The sequence below is a fragment of the Vipera ursinii genome (assembly GCF_947247035.1).
Source record: "Vipera ursinii genome assembly, chromosome: 3".
NCBI lineage: Eukaryota > Metazoa > Chordata > Lepidosauria > Squamata > Viperidae > Vipera > Vipera ursinii.
The window spans coordinates 131,861,268-131,887,813 of record NC_139516.1 but is presented as its reverse complement, the minus strand read 5'-3'; the positions used below and the strand labels follow the sequence as shown (position 1 = coordinate 131,887,813).

Genomic DNA, 26,546 nt, shown 5'->3' with positions numbered 1-26,546 from the left:
TCACATTTATATCCCAAGCTGCCCCCATTTCTGTTATTATAGCTTCATTTTATAAGAGCAAATAATGATTTTTTTAATTGTAACCCTACAATATATCAATGGATTAATACTTTGCTCACTGAATTGTGGCCAGTGCTTTACAGACATTAAGGCAAACAGTGCAAGTTCTGCATTGTAGTAATAAGTTTATTAAAGTAGGAGCTTGATAAAAGATAATTAGTGTAAGGCATTGCTATGTTACAATTCATCTAACGGGAAAAAAATCAATTTTATTTAGGAGAATGAGTTTGAAGCTGCATGCTGTTACCTTACATTATAAAATATCTCACTTGTTAAGCCTTCTCAATATATTAGAACTGTTTACACAAACAGATACAGAGATTTTCATTCTCCTGATTCTTCAAATCATATATCTCGATTAAGATAAGAATCAGTGTCCCAATTCATTACTTTTTCAACTAAACTCAAGTAGCTTGCTTAATAGAGAGTTAAAATATTAAAATATTTACAAGGTATTCATTTAAATATTAGAATAATTAAATGCTCTATTAAACAAGCTGCTTGAGTTTAGTTGAAAAAGCAATGAATTAGGACGCTGCTTCGTTAGAATATTATTACTATTCTATTATTATTTAAAATGTTTAGAATATCTTAAATGCTTTAAAGGCACTTATTTGAAATAATGAGATAATTCCCTGTTGTTTTTTTACCAAGTTTTTTCTTGTTCTTTTTCTGGGAGAGGATAGAAATTTTAAATGTAATATGGAAATGTGTTGCTTTGCTCCCTTATTTTATTTTATCCTTTCTCCCCACATTGGAAGTAATAATTAATCCTGCCAAGCAGCCTGTTTCCACTGTATTTCTGATTGAGATTAATTAAGGGATCATATCGGATGATTTGGTTTCATTCTATTTAAAACAAGCAAACAAAAGGTTATCTTTTCCATTAAGCAGTCATGTATATGGCATAAATATGTATTTTAGTGCACCTTTGGACAAAGTTCTAGCAGAATGAATATTTTATTACATGTATATCTGTGTTTTACAGCTGCACTCCAATTCCGACAAAGGTGATGGATCAGTCAAATACATTCTTACTGGCGAAGGGGCTGGGACTATCTTTATTATTGATGACACGACAGGAGACATCCATTCAACCAAAAGCCTAGATCGAGAAAAGAAGACACACTATGTGCTACATGCCCAAGCTATTGACAGATGGACAAACAAACCACTTGAGCCTGAATCTGAGTTTATTATCAAAGTACAAGATATCAATGACAATGCACCCAAATTTACAGATGGACCATATATCGTTACTGTGCCAGAGATGTCTGATATGGGTAAGAAGAAGAATCAGAAATAGCATTGATATACTGTTGGTTTGACATTTGGTAGGGGATTTGCTTTGTTTTCTTGAGATACTAGGGCGTATGCCTTAGATTATTTTAGCTGTGTCACCAGTAAATTTGGAAAAAAAAGAGTTAACTCCCCTTCCTCTTCACTGATTTCACTAGACTGCTGGATGTTTTTTTGTTTTTTTTTTCCTAATGAGGCTGTAGTATATTATTACAGCTGCATAATAACATTTAAGCAGGTCGTTTTCTTCAGACCTTATCAGCATGCTGGAAAATAACATGATTCCTCAGCTTTTAGTATTTTAATATTTTCCTTAGTCTCTGACATTTGATCGAAAAGGAACATAGATTGTAGGGCTAGAAAATCCTCTCTAACTTTGGAAAGAAGTTTCTGATTTGGGAAACTGATCAAGTCCTTATCAGTTAATAGCAATACTGATTGAAGGAACGCCTGAAGGTTTACAAGTTTTCTAACCCTGAACTAGACTGATAATCTATCCGGGTACAAAACACCTTCCTGTTTTCCATCAGTATAGAGGCAAGGGGATCCATGGGAAGTTGACAGCATAAAAAAAGGCAGGCGTGTGACGAGGGGTGACACGATCGCAGTGTTCCAATTTCTAAGGGGCTGCCACAAAGAAGAGGGGGTCAAGCTATTCTCCAGAGCACCTGAAGGCAGGACAAGAAGCAATGGATGGAAACTAATCAAGGATAGAACCAACCTAGAACTAAGAAGAAAATTGCTGACAATTAGAAGAATTAATCAGTGGTTTGCATGGAAAAGTCTCCAAGTCGATCCCTGCTATTAACACGGGGGCCCAGGAAATCTTCAGCACTAAAAACCTAGAAAAAATATGCTGAAATCCTTGATTGATTGATCAATTGATCGACTTCCATTGTTTTGCCACTCCTAGTGACCACAGTGAGTTGTTTTTTTCATGACAATCTATCCTTAATGTGGCCTTTCAACTTTTCCAACAGTGCAAATATATCCAGCTATCTTGTTGCTGGTCATGCTCTTCTCTTTCACCTTTTCCAGCATTAGAGCAGTTTCCAGAGAGCTAGGTCTTCATATAAAGATCATTTGATTCTGGTCACTTCTTTTTAATGAGCCATTTATTTCTTTTCTTATCTGTCCACAGTATTCGCATGAGTCTTCTCCATCACCAAGGTTCAAAAGCATCGATACTTCTTCTAACCTGATTCTTCAATTCCAATGTTTCCTTCTGTTGTGCGTCACAGGGAATATCATGGCTTGCACAGTTTTAATCTCTAAAGACATCATAGCATTTAAAGATTTTTCTGAAGTTTTTGATGCTTTCTGAATTTGATTGTTTCCTTTGAAGATGTTTCATTACTGGACTAGGCAATATGTTCAGTACTAGAAATAACTGGAGTTTGCTCTCTCTGTTTAGAATCGGTAGCATGCCCTGTCAGTGTTGGTGGGGATGTTTTCTTCTTGGTAGTTCTATGATTAGGCTGTTTATTGCTTGATTATTTGTCTGGGTTGATAGTTCCTTAATTAGGATATTGTTTAGTCTTTCATTGTTTCTCTCGTGTTAATCCTGGTGTTAATTTCTGCCTATCTGGGTGTTGATTACTGGTGAGGAGACGTTCTAGTCTTTTTCTTTCCTTTTTAGCTTTGTTATTGCCTCTTTTGGTCTGTAAATGCTGTTTATTTCTATGGGCCTCTTGATTGCTGACTTTTCTGAGTGCCAGGTTTACGGGAATTCCTAACGATTTTTGGATTTAGCTGGGTTTAGGATGCTTACAGTTTCCCAGTTGAAATTATGGTTAAGTCTATCTTAACTGAGGAGTTTTCATTATATCTTCTGATTCTAACTGATATTTATAGATGTACCCTGTTAGTCTTCTGCCTGTATTCCTACACAGTATTTTGCCTTGCATAGTAGCTAAAAAAGATTTAAAGATCTTTTCCAAGACCTTCATGGCTGGTCTGCCAAGTGTTAGTCTGCAGCATAATCCACTTGTTGATGGTTGATGGTTATCCTAAAAGACAAAAGCTATCAACTATTATGACATCTTAGTTCATTAAGGCTGGTTGTTGTACCTTTTGTCATTAATTTGGTCTTTTTTATATTTTGTTCACATTTTTCCCCACTTTGCTCCTTAACATTTATTACTAGGGCTTCCATATCACTATATTTTTAGCTATCAGGATAGCATCTTCAGCATGTTTCTCCCTCCAGTTTTAAAACCATCTTCCTTCCAATCCAGACTTCCTTAATACAGAACAAAAGGCATAGAGGGGCAGATCTGTTCCCATTCATGTGCACTTTTCCAGGTCTGCACTGTAGGATGTCTACATTACATTACTAACCTCTGGCTTATGAATACCTCTAGATATAAATGGACTGTGCTTTAATTTTAATTTTGTGCTTTAATTTTAACTAGGTGTTTTAGAATTTTATTCCAACTGTTTTAATATGGGCAATTATTTAATCTTGTTTTAATGTTTGTATTTAGTATTTTATTCTGCCCTGTGAACCGCCCTGAGTCCTCAGGGAGAAGGGCGGTATATAAATATTATTAAATTAAATTAAATTACTGCTTGCAGTACTCAAAATGGCAAACCACCAAGTGCCAAGGAAATCTGACTCAAAAATGGGAAAGGCAAGTAGGCGCCATGAACGAGAGCACTAGCACTGCAGGCAGGGAGGCCCTGGCAGCATCATTTCTCTCTTGCATATGTGGCTGGCAAAAAAAGACCCAGTGCAAGTGGAAATATCTCTCTCTTAAGTACATAACATCTCAGGCATATGTAGTATGGGTGCTGCAGGCAAGGAGGCATCACTAGCATCTTTCTCTCAGGCACACACCGCTGGCAAGGAATAACACTGGTGTTGCAGGCAGGGAGGAACAAGACCACCTAGTCCTCCACTGCTGCATTTCCAAGCTTGCCTACTTGGCTTCCTTGCTTACCCATACTCATACAATCCCTGCCCCCAAAGGGGGTCTTTGCGTGTTCCAGACGATTTTCAGCAGTCCATAGTAAGTCAAACATTTGATTAAATAACACATTGCAGTTTAGATACAAATTGGATTTAAGGGTAGACTTGGGAACAGAATAATTCTAGACCTAGGGACTAGCTGTAATCTGCATTTGATAGATAGATAGATAGATAGATAGATAGATAGATAGATAGATAGATAGATAGATAGATAGATAGACAGACAGACAGACAGACAGACAGACAGATAGATGATAGATAAAATAAGTAAATAAATAAATCTGTGTTCATGATTATTGAAGTCTCTACCATAGGAATACCCCACACTCATTAATCAATATGTAGATTAAAGAATACACACACACACAAAGAGAGAGAGAGAGAGAGAGAGAGAGAGAGAGAGAGAGAGAGTAATTCAACAAAACATTGTGCCAGGTAGGCTTGTTCTTCTATTGCTCTGTTTTGGTTTTATTATAATTTTTAATGCAATATTACAAAGACCAATATAATTTTAAAATGTTTAGGGATTTTTTAATTGATATACCTAAAACAATGAACAATGATTAGGTGAAAAAGTAGGGAATTCTGAACATGGTGACAGCAAAAAAGATCACCCTTCAGTTTTGAAAAGACCGTGTAACCATATATTTATAATCTTGGATCAGCTGGCAAGCTATCAACATAATGTAAAAACTGATCAATGTTATTTCATGCATTCAGAGTTTAATGATCTCTTCAGAAACTACTCTAAATGATTTCTTATATGCAACACAATTCACATAGTTCTTTTTTTCTGCATTTTTCTCTCCACTTATCTTTTTTCTTTGTTATTTGCAAAGATACAAAAAATACTTTTCTTCTTTTAAAAATAATGGTTTTAATAAATGTTTGTGAACCAAGTGCATTTTCAAAGTACAAAAACAGTGGATAAAATTAAGTGCCAGTCTGTATATTAATTCAAGAAGAGACATCAGTCGAGTACTTTACTTGGAATTTGAAAAGATTAAAAATCTTCAAAATTCCCTGGCAATGGGTCGCTGTGGCAAGAAAATATGAGGCTGAATATAAATTCTTAGGATTTAGGAGCATTCTGAAAATGAGGTAAGAAAGTACCACTTTGCTGACTTTCCATAGCAATTGACTAAAGTCCAGCCTATCAACTAAATCATTTCTATTCACGGTACTAGAATACTTAGAATCCCAGCCCCTGGGCTAGGGAATTAGTATCTGCTTCTCTTTAGAGCTGGACTCCCATTATGAAGAATGATATTTGTGCTACTTGATGTCTGTAAAAAAAGAGGTATGATATGCAGAAATTTTGGAATACAAGGAGCCAAAGGAATAATTATTCTAACTTGTTTCACTGAGTTGTCTTCAGGATTAGATCAAAACATTTTTTTTCAAAAAATGAACAGCCCCAGTCAAGTTGTGTACTTTTGAAGGCTTGCTTACAAGCCAGAAAATTTAAGCAATTCATTTCCCCAGAAATAAAGCTACCATTAATAATAGATTAGCCAGGGCTTTTTTTCTCATAGAATGCTCAGAATGGCGTTCCGGAACCTTTTTTTTGCAAAAAACAAAACAAAAAATAACCAAAAAACCCAGCTCCCTTATTGGTTTTCCTAAGCCTATTGCAGGGCTAGCAATCTTGGCTCTTTTTTATGACTCGTGCACTTCAACTCCCAGAAATCCTGAGCCAGCCATGCTGAGGGGAAAGGGAGAGGTTTCCAAGCTGAGCCATGCTGGCTCAGGAATTCTGGGAGTTGAAGTCCACGAGTCATAAAAGAGCCTGCACTAGAGGAGGACATTAAAATTATTTACAGGATTACTTATTTAGGTACTAAACTTTTAGAATCTAAAACAGCTAATTCAGAAAAACCAACAGGAAAGAACCTCACATTTTTCATCTGCTTCTGTCTTTTGGAAAGTAAAATTAGATAACAAAACAATCTATTTCTTATGTTAACATCTCTGCAATGAAATGAAAGGTAACAGGAAAGAAATGAGAAACATTTTTCTCAATGTAAAATGTCTAATTTAGCTGATTCTAGGAAAAATAGTATCTTTTGTACACTCTTGAAAACTATTTTGAATCTAAAAAAGTCTTAAGAATGAAATATTCTTAATTTGGACTTTACTTTTACTGTTTGGACTGTTGTGTGTTTTGAAAAATAGATTATTTAGAATCTAGTTACGTTGCACTTCAGTCTTTAAATAATTAACCTAGTATATACATAACAATATATGTTTTCCCTGGTGAGCTTAACATCAATAACAACATTTATTAAAAAGGCTAAAATAATTTCTGGGGGTATTATCTGTATACTAAAATTTTGGACAAGTAGTGATCATGTTACATATGTGCATAAGCGTAGTCAGTAGCATATGCCTTTTTAAAAATATCAACCATGCAAAGAAACAAAAATAAGTCCAAAATATCTGTATTACATCCAGAAATGCCAACTTTGCAACCAATATTTCTCATCCATAACTATGGCACCCTAAGGATACCTGCATACATGCAAATGTTTCTCTGGGATCAGTAACGCAACAGGGATTGCTTTTTCCTTCCAGTAACATATACCTAAAACCAGTTTATTGCATTTGGCAATTGTACTAAAAAAAATCTCATTCATTTAATTTGAAATCAAGTGAAAAATTGATTTAAATTATTTTATTAAAACAAATTAATGGCAATACTTTTATAAAAAGTTGCCTCAAACAAAATGAGTTTGACATGCCTGCTCTAGATAGTTGAATGCTCCAAAATAAATTCTAGACCAGGCCTGTACATGCAGCCTACCAAGCACCCTTGGATAGAGCACAGACTTTCTTTTAAAAGTAATAAAATCACCACCACTGCCCTGAAAGTCATGTTGCCTAGTGCCTCCATGGCTTACCATGATGACAAGCTCCAACACTGTAGATGCTCCTCTAGTCACCAAATCATTGATTAGCCCACCAGCATTCCTTTGCAGACCACAAAGATTTTTAATTTATCAGTGTGGGCCTTTCCTTTCTACAAGTTAAATAATAATAATAATAATAATAATAATAATAATAATAATAATAATAATAATAATAATAATAATAATAATAATAATAATAAGAATAAGAAGAAGAAGAAGAAGAAGAAGAAGAAGAAGAAGAAGAAGAAGAAGAAGAAGAAGAAGAAGAAGAAGAAGAAGAAGAAGAAGAAGAAGAAGAAGAAGAAGTTGGAAGGGACTTGGAGGTCATCTAGTCCAGCCCCCTGCTCAGGCAGGAAACCCTATAACATTTCAGACAAATGGCTGGCCAGTCTCTTCTTAAAATCTTCCAGTGTTGGAGCATTCACCACTTCTGGAGGCAGGTTGTTCCACTGGTTAGTTGTTCTAACTGTCAAGAAATTTCTCCTTAGTTCTAGGTTGCTTCTCTCCTTGATTAATTTCCATCCGTTGCTTCTTGTCCTGCTTTCAGGTGCTTTGGAGAATAGCTTGACTCCCTCTTCTTTGTGGCAGCTCCCGAGATATTGGAACACTGCTATCATGTCACCCCTCACCCTTCTCCTCATTAAACTACACATACCCAATTCCAACAACTGTTCCCTATGTTTTAGCCTCCAGTCCCCCAATCATCTTTGTTCCTCTTCTCTGTACTCTTTCTAGAGTCTCAACATCTTTTTTACATCATGGTGACCAAAACTGGATGCAATATTCCATGTGTGGCCTTACCAAGCCATTGTAAAGTGGTATTAGTACTTCATGTGATCTTGATTCTATCCCTCTGTTAATGCAGCTTAGCACTGTGTTGGCTTTTTTGGCAGCTGCAGCACACTGCTGGCTCATATTGAAGTGATTGTCCACTAGGACTCCGAGATCTCTCTCACAGTTACTACTATTGAGCAAGGTACCACCTATACTATACCTGTGCATTTGATTTTTCCTGCCTAAATGTAGAACCTTACTTTTTTCAAAATTGAATTTCATTTTGTTAGATAGTGCCCAGTGTTCGAGTCTGTCCAGATCGTCCTGTATCTTAAGCCTATCTTCTGGAGTATTGGCTATTCCTGCCAGCTTGGTGTTGTTTGCAAATTTGATGAGTTCCCCATCTATCCCCTCATCCAAATTGTTGATGAAGATGTTAAAGAGCTGCACAGACCTCTTCTAGATTTTCCTCTTGCCTTTCCGAGTTAACTCCTTGGTCTGTCATTGAGCAAGAATTGACTTTGTAGGGAAGCATACTATCATTTGATGTATATTTAACATATGTTCTACCTTTATTTACCAATTATATAATATTTGTATGCAATCCACATGGCGAGGTTTGGGGAAACTTACAATAGAAAAAATATATTTTTAAAATCATAAGATTAAAACATCGCCTGGCCCGCACCGCCTCCGCTGCCCGCATTGCGCAGCCCCGTCATATAGAGTGGGCTCTGCTGCTCCCACAGCACCAGCCGCGCCAGCTCCAGTGCCAGGGAGGGGAGCCCGCCGCCAACACCCTTCACACCTGTGACTGCAGCAGCACTGCCCCCCCACCCCCCAGCCTCCTGCGCCCGCCAAGATGAGAGTTCCGGCACCTTTTTTTTTTTTTTTAGAAAAAAAGCACTGATATTAGCAAACTATTTTGTGCCTCTTTATGAAACTCAGAATCAGGTGTCTGATTTACTTTTCTTGTCCTGTAGATCTGCTTGTGTGCCTGTTCTCTCTACACAGACATATGCAAGAGAGAGAGAGAGAGAGAGAGAGAGAGAGAGAGAGAGAGAGAGAGACAGAGACAGAGACAGAGAGAGAGAGAGAGAGAGAGAGAGAGAGAGAGAGAGAGATTGCAGATGGATCCACCTATAACTATAAGTGGCTCCTTATATTTTTATTTATCATCTATCAATCTTACCACCCTACATCCCTATCTCCCTCCCTACCAATATAAACAAATATTTTAACTCACGTCCTAATGGCACTTGATGTGTAACAATAGGATAAAACATAATCCAAAACCTGGTAAATGAAATAGAAGCACATAAACAACTAACTATAACCAAGAGCTGAAAAGCTGTGCAAAGAAAATGTTTTTTTTTTCATTTGTTTGCAAATACCAAGTGAGATTTGAACAGACCACGTAGCTCTGAGGAAAGGGAATTCCAGAGGTTGGAAGGTATTGCTGAGAAACCTTGTTATCTGGTTCACTCTCCATAAACCTCAGAAGAAGAAGGAAAAAAGGGTAATAATAATAATAATAATAATAATAATAATAATAATAATAATAATAATAATAATAATAATAATAATAATAATAATAATAATAATAATTTTATTTATATACCGCCCTTCTCCCGAAGGACTCAGGGCGGTGAACAGGGCAAATATATAAAAAAATACAAAAATACAAATTTAAAAGAAAATTAAACATATGCCCGAGTAAAAACAGTAAATACAGATATTAAAAATGACCATAAAACCCAACCCATCCCCCATCAGGCCAGGCCGGCTTGTTCGAATAAGAATGTCTTCAGATTGCGACGGACGGAGCGAAGGTCGGGCGCCATCCAGAACTCAACCGGCAGCCGATTCCATAGCTCTGGGGCGCCCACAGAAAAGGACCTCCCCCTGGGGGCCACCAATCAACATTCTCTGATCGGTGGCACCCTGAGGAGGCCCTCTCTGTGGGAGCGCACAGGGCGGAGGGAAGTTGATGCTGGCAGCAGGTGCTCCCTAAGGTACTCCGGACCCATGCCATGTAGGACCTTAAACACCATTACCAGTACCTTGAATCTCACCTGGAAGAAAACTGGTAACCAATGCAGCTCACGGAGCAGAGGTGTAACATGGGAGTATCGGGAGATTCCCAACACAACTCTCGCGGCTGCATTCTGTACCAGTTGGAGCCTCTGAGTAGTCCTCAAGGGCAGCCCCATGTAGAGAGTGTTGCAGTAGTCCAGACAAGAGGTCACAAGCGCGTGAGTGACCGTACATAAAGCATCCCAGTCTAGATAGGGCCGCAACTGGCGCACCAGGCGAACCTGGGCGAAGGCCCCCCTAGTCACAGCTACTATATGGTCTTCCAAAGTGAGCCGTGAATCTAGAAGGACTCCCAAGTTGCGAGCCCTATCTACAGGGGGTAATAGTTCACCCCCCATGGAAAGAGATGGGATGTTCTGAATATCCCGGTATGCCGGTATGCACAGCCACTCAGTCTTGTCGGGGTTGAGTTGAAGTCTGTTCCTCCCCATCCAGACTCGAACCGCCTCCAGGCAATGGTAGCCTTGACAGGACCTTTCTAGACATCCAGATGGAATTGGCAGATTCTATCTGTGAGGACATTGCCTGATATATCCCTGCAAGGTAATAACCAGTATTTTGATAACTCCATCAATAACCTAGTCATAACATTCTGCACTAGCAATAGCTTCTGGGTATCTAAAGGCAGCCCCATGTACAGTGTATTTTGGTTCTCTGGTTCAGTACTGAATTACTGACATCAGGGCATTCAGTCATAGTGTTACAAATAAAGCTGGATGAAGGCCAATTGTCAAAATTTTTACCTGCTGTTTTAATGGGATTCAGGAATTTAGGAGAACCACTGCCCCCAGGTCATGAGACATCAGGTTCAGGGGAAATGGGATTCCCATGGAGAATAACTACTAGGATTGATGTTATTGGGTTGCCTAGTTTCATTTGATTATGCTGTAAATTAATACATCATATTGTTTCAGTACAGTGACATTTGTAACAGTCTGGCTGTTTATTAATAATCAGAACTCCAACTTGATAGGATCTCATTTGATTTAATCCAGATCCTTAAAGCTTCCATAAACGGGTTCAAGATTTTAACAAATTTATGGTGCTTACATAAAATTTTGGTTTATAGTTGCTGAACAAAACTCTCCTCTTCATGAACAAGAGGAAGGAGGAATAGGATGAGACACATCAAAATACTGTGTTTTATAACTCCTTCCAGTTATTTCCTGACAGTAATTCTGGTAATTATCAGTAATTCTTGAACAGTAGATGTGGCAGAGAGCTTAGCCCCGAAGGAATTTTAAAGAGTCATTGTGGGTCATTATTTCTCTTCAAATCCAGGCATCTTCTTAGCAATCAGTTACTAACCACATAATAGCACTTGTTAGTAATAAAAAAGAAAAGATAAGAAGTCTTTGTAGGACATCTTTCCAAATCACCTCAACTATTCATTACACATTTTGCTTTAGGGGTTAAGGATTTCATTTCACTCGATGTATCTCCTGTATAACTTTCAAATCTCCTGTCCACCCTTAAGCACTTAACCTCTCTTTTCAGAAATTAAGTGTGGAATATATAATATGCAAGCTGAAATTTCTAAAAGCACATAAGGGAATAATTTGGAAAGTTAATTGTGCATTGAATAAATTAAGCTTCTATGTGCAACAAGAGAAAAGGGCTGTTTTATTATTATTATTTTTTAAAGCTCAAGTCTATCAAAATTAGATGCGCTTCCTCTTTCCACTAACTTTCCTGTTGCTAATTCTCTGTGGCGCAAAACATTCCTTGAAAGACTGAGAAACTTTCCAGTGAGTCCACCATCACCATGTCAGATGAATTTTTCTGTGCCGAACTGCAAAAAAACCCACCAATATGATATATGTAGTCTTCAACTTAAAAGTTTTCATTTAATTTGTAGTTACAACGGCACTGGAAATAGTGGTTGACAACCGATCTTCACATATGTCACCTTTGCAGCATCCCCACAGTCATGTGATCAAAATCCAGCCATTTGGCATCCAACATTTATTTATGTTTGTCGCAGCATCCCAGGACCATCTGATCACCATTTGTGACCTTCCCATCTGGTTTCCGACAAACAAAGTCAATGGGGGAAGCCAGACTTGCTTAACAACTACATTATTTGCTTAAGAACTGCAGTAAAAAAGTTATAAAATAAGACCACTTAACATCCACTTTACTTATCAATAGAAATTCTGCTCCCAGTTGTGGTTGTAAGTCAAGGACTATCTTCATTGCTTCAGCACAGAACTAGTTTCAAACTAAAAGGTTTCAACTTTTTGGCAGCCCCCATCACTTCCTAGCTTTCTGTGGGAGCGTACTGGGCGGAGGGAAGTTGACGCCGGCTGCAGGTGCTCCCCAAGGTATTCTGGACCCATGCCATGAAGGGCTTTGTAGGTCATTACCAACACCTTGAACCTGAATTTATACAGTGTGTCCTGACAGATGCCGTATGAGATGTGAATCCTATTCAGGATTGCCCATTGCTGATGTGATAGTTCAAAGCCTGGCACCTTTTTTGTGCAGTCAGTTTATATGTCTTCCTATTTCTGGACATTTAGTAACCTATTTGACTTTCCATTGGGAATCAATGTTAAAGTTGTTGGGCAAATGTTGAGCAAGTGCCAGTGGGGTCTCCCTGGATTTGAGTCTTTTGACTAATAAATTAGGAAGGTCGGGATACACTGGTGGGAGTGAGTTCAAATCACTCCAACCCAACTCATAGAGTTATTGTTGTGATAAAATGAAGAGAGATCCAGATATAATCTGCCTTAAACTCCAGGAAAAAAGCATAATTATAAATTTAACAAATAATGATAAGGTTAGTGGCTTAGTGAAAGATTATATTTACAGTAAGTCATTTTATTGACTAGAAGAAGTATCTGAATGTACATTACTTTAAAAAATCTGTACATTGAAGCTGAATCATGTTTCTTTGACTGTAACAGGTACCTCAGTCCTTCAGGTGACAGCCACAGATGCAGATGATCCCACTTATGGAAATAGTGCCCGAGTAGTTTATAGTATTCTTCAGGGACAGCCATATTTCTCTGTTGATCCTAAAACAGGTAAGTTGTATTTTTTTTTCCCATTATGCCTTCATTGGCTACATGAATAATATTATATTAGGGTGGATGATAATGATGATTGCATCATCATTATCATCTCTGTTTTTAACATACTGCCATAATTACCACACAAAATATTACATATGCATACTGCACAGACACTTTGGGCAAGTTTAGAAATTACTCCTTTTTTATGTCCAAAGCTTTTCCTTGCTATATATGGGTAAAAAAGAAGGAAAATCTGACCAAAGTATTCACCTGTAGGTTTTTATAACACATTTAGAGGATGACAATATTCATTTGAAAGGTAGACTGTTTTCTAATTTGCTTTTGAAATTAGGTGGTTGGATTCAGTAAAAAAATACTTTAGAAAGAACAAATTATTAAATATTCAATCCAGGGCCATTTTCATTTGTTTTTAATAAAGGCAGGTAATAGAAGAGCTTTTAAATGGTATCAGTGATAAACTGCAGCTATTCTATGCATTTGGAATATCAGTGTGACTGGATGCACAAACTCAGAGGTGTGCAGTTATTATTTCCAATGGATGCTAAAATAAAAGGGGACTGTATAAGCAAGATGCTGTTCTCACTCAAACATAAATTTCATTTTTTGGCTATAAAACAGTGCCTTGACTGAAACATTGTGCTTTTGTGACACTGATTTCAAAACTTGTGCCTTGTCAGATTTAGGAGTTCTGATTAATTACAGACCTTTTCTGCTGTTAAAAATATGGCATTTCTCTTTCATTCTGAAATATGAAAGTATAATATCAACACAACACTAGGATTATAGTTGGATTAGTCATTAGAATGTTGTGATTTTAAAATTAAGCAACTATAACTTAGTTTTGACAAATGAGTACTTTTGGAATTATATGTAGCTGATGCATATAAGCAATACTTATAATTCTGTATAACGTATGTGTTCAATGGTTGATACAATATTTTATTAATTGGTTTTTCCATGGGTTTTCTTAATGTATATGTCACTTAGCAAACAACATGACTTTTGTATTTTTGCATTTTCTTAATTCTTTCAACTCTTCTTCCATTTTTACCAATGTATGTTGAAGACATACAAATAATAATAATAATAATAATAATAATAATAATAATAATAATAATAATAATAATAATAATAATAATAATAATAATTTTATTTGTATACCGCCCTTCTCCCGAAGGACTCAGGGTGGTGAACAGGGCAATAAATACTAAAATACAAAAATACAAAAATTAAGAAAAGATTAAACATAATGCCCAATACAATACAACAATAAGTTACAATACGTTAAAAGCAATAATAAAACCCAAACCCATCAGACCAGGCCGGCTTGCTCAAACAAGTAGGTCTTTAGATCACGTCGGAAGGAGCGAAGGTTGGGCGCCATCCGGAGCTCAACCGGTAAGCGGTTCCACAAATCCGGCGCACCCACAGAGAAGGCCCTCCCCCTGGGGGCCACCAGACGGCATTCTCTGACCGGTGGCACCCTGAGGAGGCCCTCTCTGTGGGAGCGCACTGGGCAGAGGGAAATTGATGCCGGATGCAGGTGCTCCCTAAGGTACTCCAGACCCATGCCATGTAGGGCTTTAAAGGTCATTACCAGCATGAGAGAGACATGAATTAAAATAACTTGAAATTATAAATCATGCATAGCCTTATACAATACCCCGTTGTTCAACAATTGAAATTATGTAATACATAAATAATACATATTACAAACGTCATGGAGAAATTCAGATGGAAGAAAATTTGGACATATTCCTATTACTAAATGGAGTGAATATCTCAGCCACATTGGAAGAAAATCCAAAAAAACAAAACAAAAACCCACATACTTTTATCGGTAGTCAAAAGAGCCACACTGGCACAGCTCTATACTGATTCAAATTATGATGGAACTCTTTTAAAAGAACATTTTTTTCTAAATTTTAGTGAATTAATTTAATAAAACTGCATAACTTGGTATGCATAAGAAAAATAATTAGAAATTGGGAGGCTTTGCAAATCCTTTGTTAATAGTCTTATTGACTCTTACGATCCTCTTCATCCCTTCTCCATTAGATTGGAGTTACTGTAATGAGGTGTGCAGCCATATAAATTGTTCAAATACCATAGTTTCCGGCGTATAAGACTACTTTTTAACCCATGAAAATCTTCTCAAAAGTCAGGGGTCGTCTTATAGCCAGGTGCTGAAAATTTAGGGACAGGGCTGGCTGGAAAACCTGGAGTGGATCTCCCATTTAGTCTGTGCAGGGAAAGCGGGACCAATTGGAGAAGAAGCTGCAGTCTGTGATTTTTTTACAGGCTGGGGTCTGGGCGTCTTTCTTTCTAAAGTTGAAGAGCAGCTGTAGTATATCCCAACTTGAAAGGCAGGTGGGGAAGGCAGCAGCCAGAGCAGCGGCTTAGCTCTAAGGACACATTTGACTCAGGGACTGGGTGGGCGGGCTGGAAAACCTGGAGCGGATCTCCCATTTGGTCTTTTTTTTAAAAAAAAATCCCATTTATATCCTGCCCTTCTCCGAAGACTCAGGGTGGCTTACAATTTAAAGCACAAATCAATGTGCTTAGCAATAGCCTTCATTCTGTGTATATGCCTGTTTATTAGGGCTTTCACACACACCCCAAGCAGCATTATTACAAAGTCAGCTTATTGCCCCCAACAATCTGGGTCCTCATTTTACCTACCTTGGAAGGATGGAAAGCTGAGTCAACCTTGAGCCTGGTGGGATGCGAACCTGCACTAATTGTAGGCAGCTTGTGTTACTTAAGGCTCTGCGCAGGGAAAGCTTTAGAGTGAATTAGGAAAAGTGAAAAAGTGAATTAGGAAAATAGGGAACGGTTGCTGGAATTGGGTATGTGTAGTTTAACGAAGAGAAGGGTGAGGGGTGACATGATAGCAGTGACCCAATATCTCAGGGGCTGCCACAAAGCAGAGGGAGCCAAGCTATTCTCCAAAGCACCTGAAAGCAGGACAAGAAGCAATGGATGGAAACTAGTCAAGGAGAGAAGCAACCTAGAACTAAGGAGAAACTTCTTGACAGTTAGAACAATTAACCAGTGGAACAACCTGCCTCCAGAAGTGGTGAATGCTCCAACACTGGAAGTGTTTAAGAAGAGACTGGACAGCCATTTGTCTGAAATGGTATAGTGTTTCCTGCCTTAGCAGGGGGTTGGACTAGATGACCTCCATGGTCCCTTCCAACTACTACTACTTCTTCTTCTTCTTCTTCTTCTTCTTCTTCTTCTTCTTCTTCTTCTTCTTCTTCTTCTTCTTCTTCTTCTTCTTCTTCTTCTTCTCATTATTATTATTATTATTATTATTATTATTATTATTATTATTATCATTATTATTATTATTATTATTATTATTATTATTATTATTATTATTATTATAGTTTAATCCACTTGCACTGTTTTATGTTTACATGTTTGATGACAAACAGCCTTATGTTTATAAGTGACAGTTTTCCTACTAAGCACCTGCATGTCATAAGCATTTGAATTAAAATTACCATATTAAAATCAAATCTGATGTTTTTTAATTTTTATTTGGTGTGCGTTGGAAGAGGGGTAGTCTTATACGGCGAGTATAGCCCAAACCCTATAATTTAACAGGAAATGTAGGGGGTCGTCTTATACACCCAGTCGTCTTATACACCGGAAAATACGGTAAATAAATATGGTTGGATAATATATCCAATGTGGCATGCTGCCTACCCAGGGCTTCTTACCCAAGCACCAGTTTTCCCCCTTAGTGTCTAAAGTTCCAAAAGTCTATTTCAAATTGGGAGAAAGGATTGCCTTGTGAATGGCAGAACGGCTTGGTTAAGGGAAAAAAAAATCACATCTGAGTTAACTAAACGGAAGGTCTTAATTCAGTCTTTTCTATTGATCAGGGGCCAAGTCCCAACAATTCGTATGTAAACAAAAAGAAAAAGTTATTACCAATCGAAACATACAGTTTATAGCTAATTTAATTCTGTCCTTGAAGTACTCTTTTCTTCTTTGTCTGTATTACCTCTGTTCTCTTCTCATTATTTTCTCATTGGGTTTGTTTCCTTGAGGGCAGGACCTTCAACTCTTGTTGAACTATTGTGAGACACTTGGAAAACTAAGAGTTTGGAAAATGTTTCTGAAAAACCTATCCATCTTCTGGCCTTGCACATTAAGACGATAAAGTTTTTTTAAAAAAAACAAAACAAAACAAAAAAACCCCAATCCATTATTTAATCCTGCATATTAAAACAGGTTTTATCTAAAAAACAACAGCAAGGATGAGAACTTTGATTCATTTCCATGGTAGCCAACATGGTTTATATTGAAAGATCATATAAGCTGCAGACCCCCCCCCCAATTTAAAGTTTTAATTATTTATACATGTATGTAACCAAAATAGGTAGCTTTCTTATAAGATCATGCAGCATTTTTTCCTCTATCTACCACCTGGTACATTGATTAAGGTGTCAGAAGATCTAATCCTCCCTTAGATGTGAAAACTCCCTGAGTAATTTTTGGCTCTAGACTTCAAAAGGCATAAACATTTATCTACTAACCTGTGCTTTCACCTGTATGACAAGATTACAGATTATATACTATAACATTCAATGAAGATATAAATTTATCGATCGATGGTCTAACCTTTCACATTTTAAATATTTTTAAAAGTGATGGGTTTGGGTTTTTTTAATGTTTTTTTTTTAAAAAGGTCACATGTATTAATATAGTAATTGAATTTGAATTTGAATTTTATTGAATTTATATACCGCACTTTCCCATAGGACTCAGGGCGGTTTACAGGGTATATAAAACATTAATACAAAAATTAAGAATACTTTAAAAAGATTAAATTAAATCCCTAAAAAATATAAAACCCCAATTAAAACCCCAATTAAAACTCAGCCTGGTCCAGAAAGCTTGAAGAGCCAGGTCTTCAGGTCTCGGCGAAATGATCGAAGGTCGGGGGCAGTCCTAAGCTCCACGGGCAGCTCGTTCCAATAGATCCCTTCCAGTAGAATTTATAAATATATATTTTTAAAAGCACAGCATACTGAGAAGAAAGTTGAACTATGGCAGAAGGTTTTCTTTCTTTCTTTTTTTCTTTCTGCCTAGATCTAGGAACGAGCCCCTGATATTTAAGGTGCAATGAAATGCTTGCTAGATTTTGCTTGTGGTCAATACCCATTTTATCTTGAATTAGTTTTGGAATGAAAACACCCAATCCATTTCTTGAGAAATCTCATGTAAACTTCATGTAAATCATTCGAGCAAGTTGCACTGAAAATAATGAACCATATAGAAATGCAGGGAATAGGTTTCACTGCAAAGAAATTACCCTTTGCATTATTTAATCTATGGCTGTAATTCTGGGTATTCTTGGCGCAGCTATTGAATACAGATCATAATTCTGGGCAGTTGGAGTGTATCTTATTAAACAAATGAGTGAAATAACCATCCAATAACTCATTCAAAGATAAGTATTCCTCACTAAAACCTGGGAGAAGTGTTCTATTAACACAAAACAAAGAAGGAGAGGAGGAAAAAAAAGAATGTGATTTGAAAATGTAATGTTAAATTAAACTTTAGCCTTTTGATGATAGCCTCCACTGAGTAATCTAAAATGTATTATTATCCATGATTGATTTCTACTTTGTAGTGTTAAGAGGAGGTCATATTAAAAAATCAAAGTTCATCTTCTCAGTTATACTTTTTTATAGAGCAGACATATGTTCCTAAGTGACCCTTTGGCTTCAGTTAAGTTAAAATTTATTGATAATTCTGTCAGTGATTATTTCAGTTTGTCTATAAATATCATGTCCTTGAGTGGGAATTTTCCCCCCTCTCTCTATATATGCCAATTATTGATGTTGCTGCTATAATTTTATTCCACGAAATTCACCTAAATTCAACTGGGTAAAAAACAATCTCATACTGTGTCATATTTTTCCCCCTCCAGTTTATAAACTCTGCTTTTTCTTTATTACCATCATTTTCTTTTCTTTTCTCTTATTGTCTTTTGTTATTGTCATCCCTTTTCTCTAAAATTCTATCTGATTTACTTTTATTCAGATTTAAAGGAAAAATTGAAATTTTGGCTTCAGTGAAGTATTCAAGAATGGAGAAGAGACAATATTTTTCAATAGGGACCAATACATTTGGAAAAAGAAAGCTGAGCCTAACTCCACATGAAACCTGCTGCAATCGTATTGATCTTTCCAGAGATAGTTATTTAAACCCAAATTTACTTTCAGGAAAAAAAAATCATATTTACATTTATAAGAAGAGAATTGTCCTAAAGAAAAGACAGGATCTATATGGTAAACAGATACGTGCTTATGAGTTAAGAGTGCTAGCCTCATCTCTTCCTTGAAAACCTATTGATAGCATTATGAGTTACCAAAACATATTATTCATGAAGGCTATATATTAGATCAGCATGTTTCTGCAGGTTTTGAAATTTGTTCAATGTTCATTTGGCAAATCTGCTGCTAGAAATACCTTTAAGGATTTTTCAAAGCAGCAATTGCTGCTACCTTGGAACAAAACTTTCATGATACATATTATATAATACTAAAGCCAACAGAATATTCCATACATTCATACTTTCATGAAACTTCTTTTTAAATAAATGCATGAAATTTACTTAGAGGCAAGTTGTTGTTGTTAGTTGCGAAGTCGTGTCCGACCCATCGCGACTCTATGGACAACGTTCCTCCAGGCTTTCCTGTCCTCTACCATCTTCTGGAGTCCATTTAAGCTCACGCCTACTGCTTCAGTAACTCCATCCAGCCACCTCATTCTCTGTCGTCCCTTTCTTCTCTTGCCCTCAATCTTTCCCAGCATTAGGCTCTTCTCCAGTGAGTCCTTCCTTCTCATTAGGTGGCCAAAGTATTTGAGTTTTAGCTTCAGGATCTGGCCTTCTAAAGAGCAGTCAGGGTTGATCTCCTCTAGGACTGACCGGTTTGATCACCTTGCAGTCCAAGGGACTCGCAGGAGTCTTCTCCAGCACCATAGTTCAAAGGCCTCAATTCTTTGGCACTCAGCCTTTCTTATGGTCCAACTTTCACTGCCATGCATTGCAACTGGGAAGACCATAACCTTGACTATACACACTTTTGTTGACAGGCAAGTAGCAGCAAATAAATATGTCTTTTAACTCCTTTCCAGAGTGATTTTTATATCGGAAGCACCAAGGTTTCTAATACCTAGGTGGCCCCAAACTAACATTGGATAGAAAGATATGGATGTTTCTGCATCTCATACTAAGTGCAGTTTTTTTGTTGTTTTTTTTTTGGTGGGGGGGTCTTGTAAGCAACAAGTGTGGGGGAAAGACAATTTAGCTCAGAACAGGATACTGTGTATCAAAGTTGCAGATATATTGTATCAAGGTTGTAGATACTCACTAGATGCTAGGATAGAGTTGGGGAGTAGTGTTGTTGAATCTCTTTGCTGTTACCATCAAGGAGCTATCTGGAGCTAACATGAAGTTAACATGAATACAAAGACCCTTCTTTTTCAATCTGCAATGTGTCTCTATTTCTATCCCAAAGGTGTTTTTTTTTCAAGAGGCAACTGGACTTTCTTGTTTTTCTTTGAAAAAGTTTCTCTTATCATCCAAGAAGCTTTTTTGGATGAGAAGTGAAACATCTTCAAAGAAAAACAAAAAAATCCAGTTGCCTCTTGAAAAAGCACCTTTGGGACAACCATGACCATTGTTTCTATGCTCACATACTAGCATATTTGGCATGAAGAAAATGAGCTGGGAATTGAAACTAGAAATATAGAGATCACTTAGTTACTAAGAGGGTACCATAGGATTGCAACCTTGGATAATAAAACATAATATAATACAAATCTTCTAGTGTGAAATTTTCCATTACTCAGAATATGAAACTTTCGCAACAAAAAGAATAAGTTCTCTTTTCCTGAGTCTAGTTAATACAGTTATTTCAGCTTGGAAATGCCTTTTAAGTATTTGTTCTCAGGATTACGTGACAAAGTCTGGTTATATAAAACAAGCCATTCTATTATGGTCTGTTTCTAAATCAGAAGAGTTGATGTTCTAATGCATTTGTAGATACAGTTTATCTCTGTGTATCTATTAATTGCTGATTTGTCCAAATGCCAAGCTTCCAGGAATTCTTTAATATTTTTGGATTTAGCTTGGTCCAGGATACTCACAGTTTCCATTGAAACTATAGCCAGGTCTGTCCATGTGTTATCAAATTAAGGAGTTTCCACTGTCTCATCTGAATGCTGATTGGTGTTTATGGATGTGCTTTGCCAGTCCTCGGCATATCTGTTCTACATAGTATGGCTGTTACAGTCTTTATACTGAATGTTAGAAAAGACTATTTTCTTCTTGAGTTACTAGGTGTTTTAGTGTACTTAAAAAGATTTAGAGAAGAATACAAAACTTTAGACTGAGACTTTCTTGTGTTCTCTGTGTCAAATATCAGAAATTCTTTCTGAAGTGTATGTATGAGAGAAACACTTCTCTTCTAGAAAGTTTTTTCCCCCCCACCTGAGTATTTTCCTTTTGTGTGAACTTCAACTCCCCGAATTTCCCAGCAAGCATGGTGTTTATTGATAATTCTAGGACTGAAATCCACACATCTAAAAGTTTTTAAGATTTAAAAGCACTATGTAAAACACTTTCATTTCATATTTCCTCCTTTTCCATATTCAAAATGTCATGTATCATTTTTCTATCATCAGAATTCCAAGATAAAGGAAGTAGATTGGTTTCAGTAGGCAGCCAAATCATTGGAAACTCTAGATGTAACAAACTTTGTTGTTGTTGTTAATTGCGAAGTCGTGTCCGACCCATCGCGACCCTATGGACAATGTTCCTCCAGGCCTTCCTGTCCTCTACCATCTTCTGGAGTCCATCTAGGCTCACGCCTACTGCTTCAGTGACTCCATCCAGCCACCTCATTCTCTGTCGTCCCCTTCTTCTATTGCCCTCAATCTTTCCCAGCATGAGGCTCTTCTCCAGTGAGTCCTTCCTTCTCATTAGGTGGCCAAAGTATTTGAGTTTTAGCTTCAGGATCTGGCCTTCTAAACAGCAGTCAGGGTTGATCTCCTCTAGGACTGACCGGTTTGATTGCCTTGCAGTCCAAGGAACTCGCAGGAGTCTTCTCCAGCACCAGAGTTCAAAGGCTTCAATTCTTTGGCACTCAACCTTTCTTATGGTCCAGCTTTCACTGCCATACATTGCAACTGGGAAGACCATAGCCTTGACTATACGCACTTTTGTTGACAGGGTGATGTCTCTACTTTTTAGTGTGTTGTCTAGATTTGCCATGGCTTTCCTCCCAAGGAGCAAGCGTCTTTTAATTTCTTGGCTACAGTCCCCATCTGCAGTGATCTTGGAGCCCAGGAAAATAAAATCTGTCACTACTTCCATTTCTTCCCCATCTATTTGCCAGGAATTGAGAGGGCCAGATATAGAATAAAAAGAATAAAAGAATTGGAAGGAACCTAAGAGATCATCAAATCTACCCCTTGCACACTGCAGGATTCACCACACCATCCCTGATAAGTTACTATCCAGCCGCTGTTTGAAAACTTCCAGTGAAGTTAAAGAAACCATTTCATGTGATTACCTATTCCAATGATTGACAGCTCTTATGATAAAAAACCTCTGCCTAATATCTAATCTGTATCGACATGTTTGAAATTTCATCTCATTAGTTCTACCCTTACTCTCCAGAGCAAATGAAAATAAGTCTGAACTATAATGTGACAGCCCTTCACATGTTTGAAAATAGTTATCATGTCCCCCTGTTCCCTTCTCTTCTGAAAAATAAACATACATAAATTTTTAATTGTTCCTCATAGGACTTAGTTTCCAGTTCTTTCATCATCCTGGTAGCCCTTCTCTGGACTTGTTCCAGTTTATCCAGGGCTTTTTTTTAAATAAATAAATAAATAAAGTTTGTAGAACTGAATACAACCATCCAAGTAAGGGCTGACCAAGGCAAAGAAAGTAGGAAAATCACTTACAGTGATCTGAATTCTCAGTTTTACTGTGCTTCGCTTGAAATATCTCACCAGGTAGATTTGATGCTAATTATAACTATCCTTTAAGTACAGTTCTTGAACCAACTGTGGATGCAGTTAAAGGTTAAATTGTCAACCTATATTTGACCATTTAAAGATGCTATGATAAACTTTGTCAGAAACCTTGCTGAAGTCAGGACATACTAGATCAATGGCATTTACCTGACCTACCAGGCAGTTAAATCTATCATTAACCCAGCATGATATCTTCATCATAAATCCATGCTGGATCCTGTTAATTAATGAATTCAGAAAACTGAGCAAGGAAAAGAATGGAGTAACATGAGATGTTCTTGTTTGCTGTCTACTCCTAATACTTCAAGTGGTCAATAATAACTAAAGGACAAAGAGTCATTCTGTAGCTGCATTTCAAACATAATATCTCTCTAAATCGTAAGTATTTAAGGAGTGTCCAAATCAGTCTGAGGCCAGAAATGTGGTCTGGAAGAAACCTAACTAATTTTGCATCGAGCAGAATGTAAGTAGCCCATAATGACTCATTTTCTGTTCTGGATTATTTATCATGAAAAATAGAGCTACCGTATGACTTTTACCTAATAGGATTTACACACACACACACACACACACACACACACACACACACACACAAATTTACACAAGCATTTACTTGTAGGATGGAGAAGAATTCATAACATGGGTGAATTGAACATTGTGATTTAGTCTTTACCTGATCTACTGGCATCCAGTGATGGAATATAAGGATGAAAAGATTTAGCTTTTCTTGTGATATCACATTGTCCATTTCAGGTGTTTTTTTCTCATGGTTGGATGCAATGTCCAAGATAAAACAAAATATTCAGGAAAGAGAAACCATTATAAGGGAAGAAACTCTTGTAGAAATCAGTGCTTTAAGAAGTATGTGGTTGTTCAACTGTATCCATTAAGGTAGCAATTGTAACAATAAGATGAAAGGATTCTGGAAAGAATGCAAATACAAGTCAAATAATTTAACCAAAGGAAGATAGATTAAGAGTAAGAAAAGCAAACAAATACAAAAATTAGGAAGATAAATTGAAAAATAAATAGTTTGGTTCACAGTAAAGCAGAAATAAAATTTGAAATTGTCTTGATTAATTAGAAAAATAGACTGAGAGTAGCAAAAAGATATCTAATAGAGACAAATAAAGGATTCTTCATGTAGAGCAGTGTTAGTGGGCTGTAGCCCACTACCGGGCCTTGGCTTCTTGGTCACCCAGCCACGTGAAGGGCTGGCCAGTGCACGTGTGTGTGTGTGTATCTCTGTGCGTGTGCACTCACCCCCCCACTCTCTCTAGCACCACCCCAAACATCTCACTGGCGCTAGCACTTCCCTGCCTTGAGCATTCCACTGACACTAGTGCCTCTCCGAGTATCCCACTGGCACTAGCACCACCCTTCCCCAAGCATCCCGGTGGCACTAGCACCACCCTAAGCATCCTGCTGGCATAGCACTGCCCTGTCCTGAATGTCCCACTGGTACTGGCGCTGCCCCAAGCAGCCACCATTGCTAGCACCACCCCAAGTATCCCACCAGTGCTAGCGCCGCCCCATTTGCAGCACTCACGCTCCTGCGGCCCTGTTTGCACGTACACATGTGCTCACGTGCAGCCAGTTTGCATGTGTGCATGTGCTCATGCATGGCCCGTTTGTGCATGCGCATGTAACAGTACCTGCCTCCCTTTCCGGGCTGCCAAAAAGGTTGGAGACCTCTGATCTAGAGAATGTAAGTCAAATGCTAAAATACCTGACCAGTAATACTATTTGTGTAAAAGTTCTTGGAATAATTATTTCCTTTCAAACTGAGTTTGTGTGATATGCAGCAATGTGATATGGCTGCAAAAAAACCTCTAATACAGTTTTAGGACACAATAACTCGGGTGTAGTTTTCAAATCAGAGCAAAGCAATGTTTCCACTTTATTCTGCATTGGTGTGATCCAATCTCAGTTACTGTGCCTAGCTCTATCCAGTGCTGCTCAAGGATGCAAGAATCAGAAACAAGACTGGAAGTTGAGCAAGGGATTAGAAAATTCTATGAGCATTTGTTGAAGAAATTAGCATGTTTAGCTTTGAAAAAGGAAGACTGAGGAGATTTAGCACTTTTCAAATATCTGAAGAAAAGTTGCACAGAAGATTCACATATTTAATTCAATGGAAGGATCTAGTTCATTGTATAAAAATGACACCTTAATTGTGAAATTGGATAGTGGAATCGATTATTCAGAGAGAAGATCAGCTCTCCTTCACTAATAAATTGAATTAACAGTAAGAACTGTGCCTTGTTTGTTTTAATCTGGAATATTGCAAGAACTGGGGGATTAGATTCAGTGAACTAAAGAGTCCCCAGTCTTTCTCCATTCAAAACTGGGATACTGTCAAAGACACTGAACCTCCAGGTTCAATACTGGAGATAATCCTCCATGACGAATTTTGATAAGGCTAAGTAGCTATTAAGTAAACCAGATGTATAAAAACATCAAATATTTGAGTTTGCCTTTAGCAAAAGGTGTAGAATAGACTTTCTTAACATTATTATTTTTTTATCAAACGCAGGAAGATTTTGTGGACCTATTGTTGTCTGAAAAGTTCCTTTTTCACTTTGGCAATTTTTCCTGGAGGAATGATTATAAGCTTGTTCTTATATAAGTTGGCAACTGTCAGTTTCAGCCTGAGTGTAATTGTTCCCTGCTGTTGGTTAAGTGCTTTGCACTTTGAGTCCCTTCTTTTTAAAGGTGGGTTATTTTTAACATTCATTTAGCTGGGGTGGGTGGGTATTCTTCAATGATATTATTGATTAGCTTTATAGTTCTTTTCACAGATTGACATCTAATATTTATTCAAGTATTGGCAAAATTAATTCCAACAAATATCACTTTGAGCAGAAACAAAACTTTATCTTTTTTTTTTTTAATAAAGAATGATTTAACACTGTTGTAGGTCAGAGGCTGCAAGTAGATTTATTGGATCTGTTATGTTAACGTTTCCAGGCAAGAGATAACTAACCACAGTAGATTACAAAGGAAGATGTTTATCCTTAATAATTTTCTTGATAAAGAATTTTTTTAAAAGAAGACATACATATACAAACTTAAGAGTTGAAACTATGGTTAATGGATAAAGAATTTGGAAAATAAATTTGGAACTTTGTTGTTATATATGTTGATAGCAGCAACAACACTTTATGCACAGAAATGAAAGAATACTTTGATTCCCACAATGGATGAATGACTGCAAAAACTGATGGAGTTAGCAGAGATAGCAAAATTGACTGCTTTGATTAAAGAATAGAATACAATTAATTTTGTTTCTACTTGGAAACTGCTTTTGTGCTTGAGGTGGAA

The 26,546-nt window shown here is 37.2% G+C and overlaps 1 protein-coding gene across 2 annotated transcripts in view; it reads left to right on the top strand.

The window, feature by feature from the left end:
* The window catches only part of CDH18 (cadherin 18), a gene marked incomplete at its 5' end in the record, with an annotated part of 186,290 nt that overhangs the window by 45,705 nt on the left and 114,039 nt on the right, over positions 1-26,546 (top strand). For both annotated transcript variants that reach the window (XM_083358384.1, XM_083358383.1), the window contains 2 exons: positions 1,049-1,343; positions 13,020-13,139. In XM_083358384.1, coding sequence (XP_083214510.1) covers positions 1,049-1,343; positions 13,020-13,139 — 415 coding nt within the window. The remainder of the gene's footprint in view (positions 1-1,048; positions 1,344-13,019; positions 13,140-26,546) is intronic.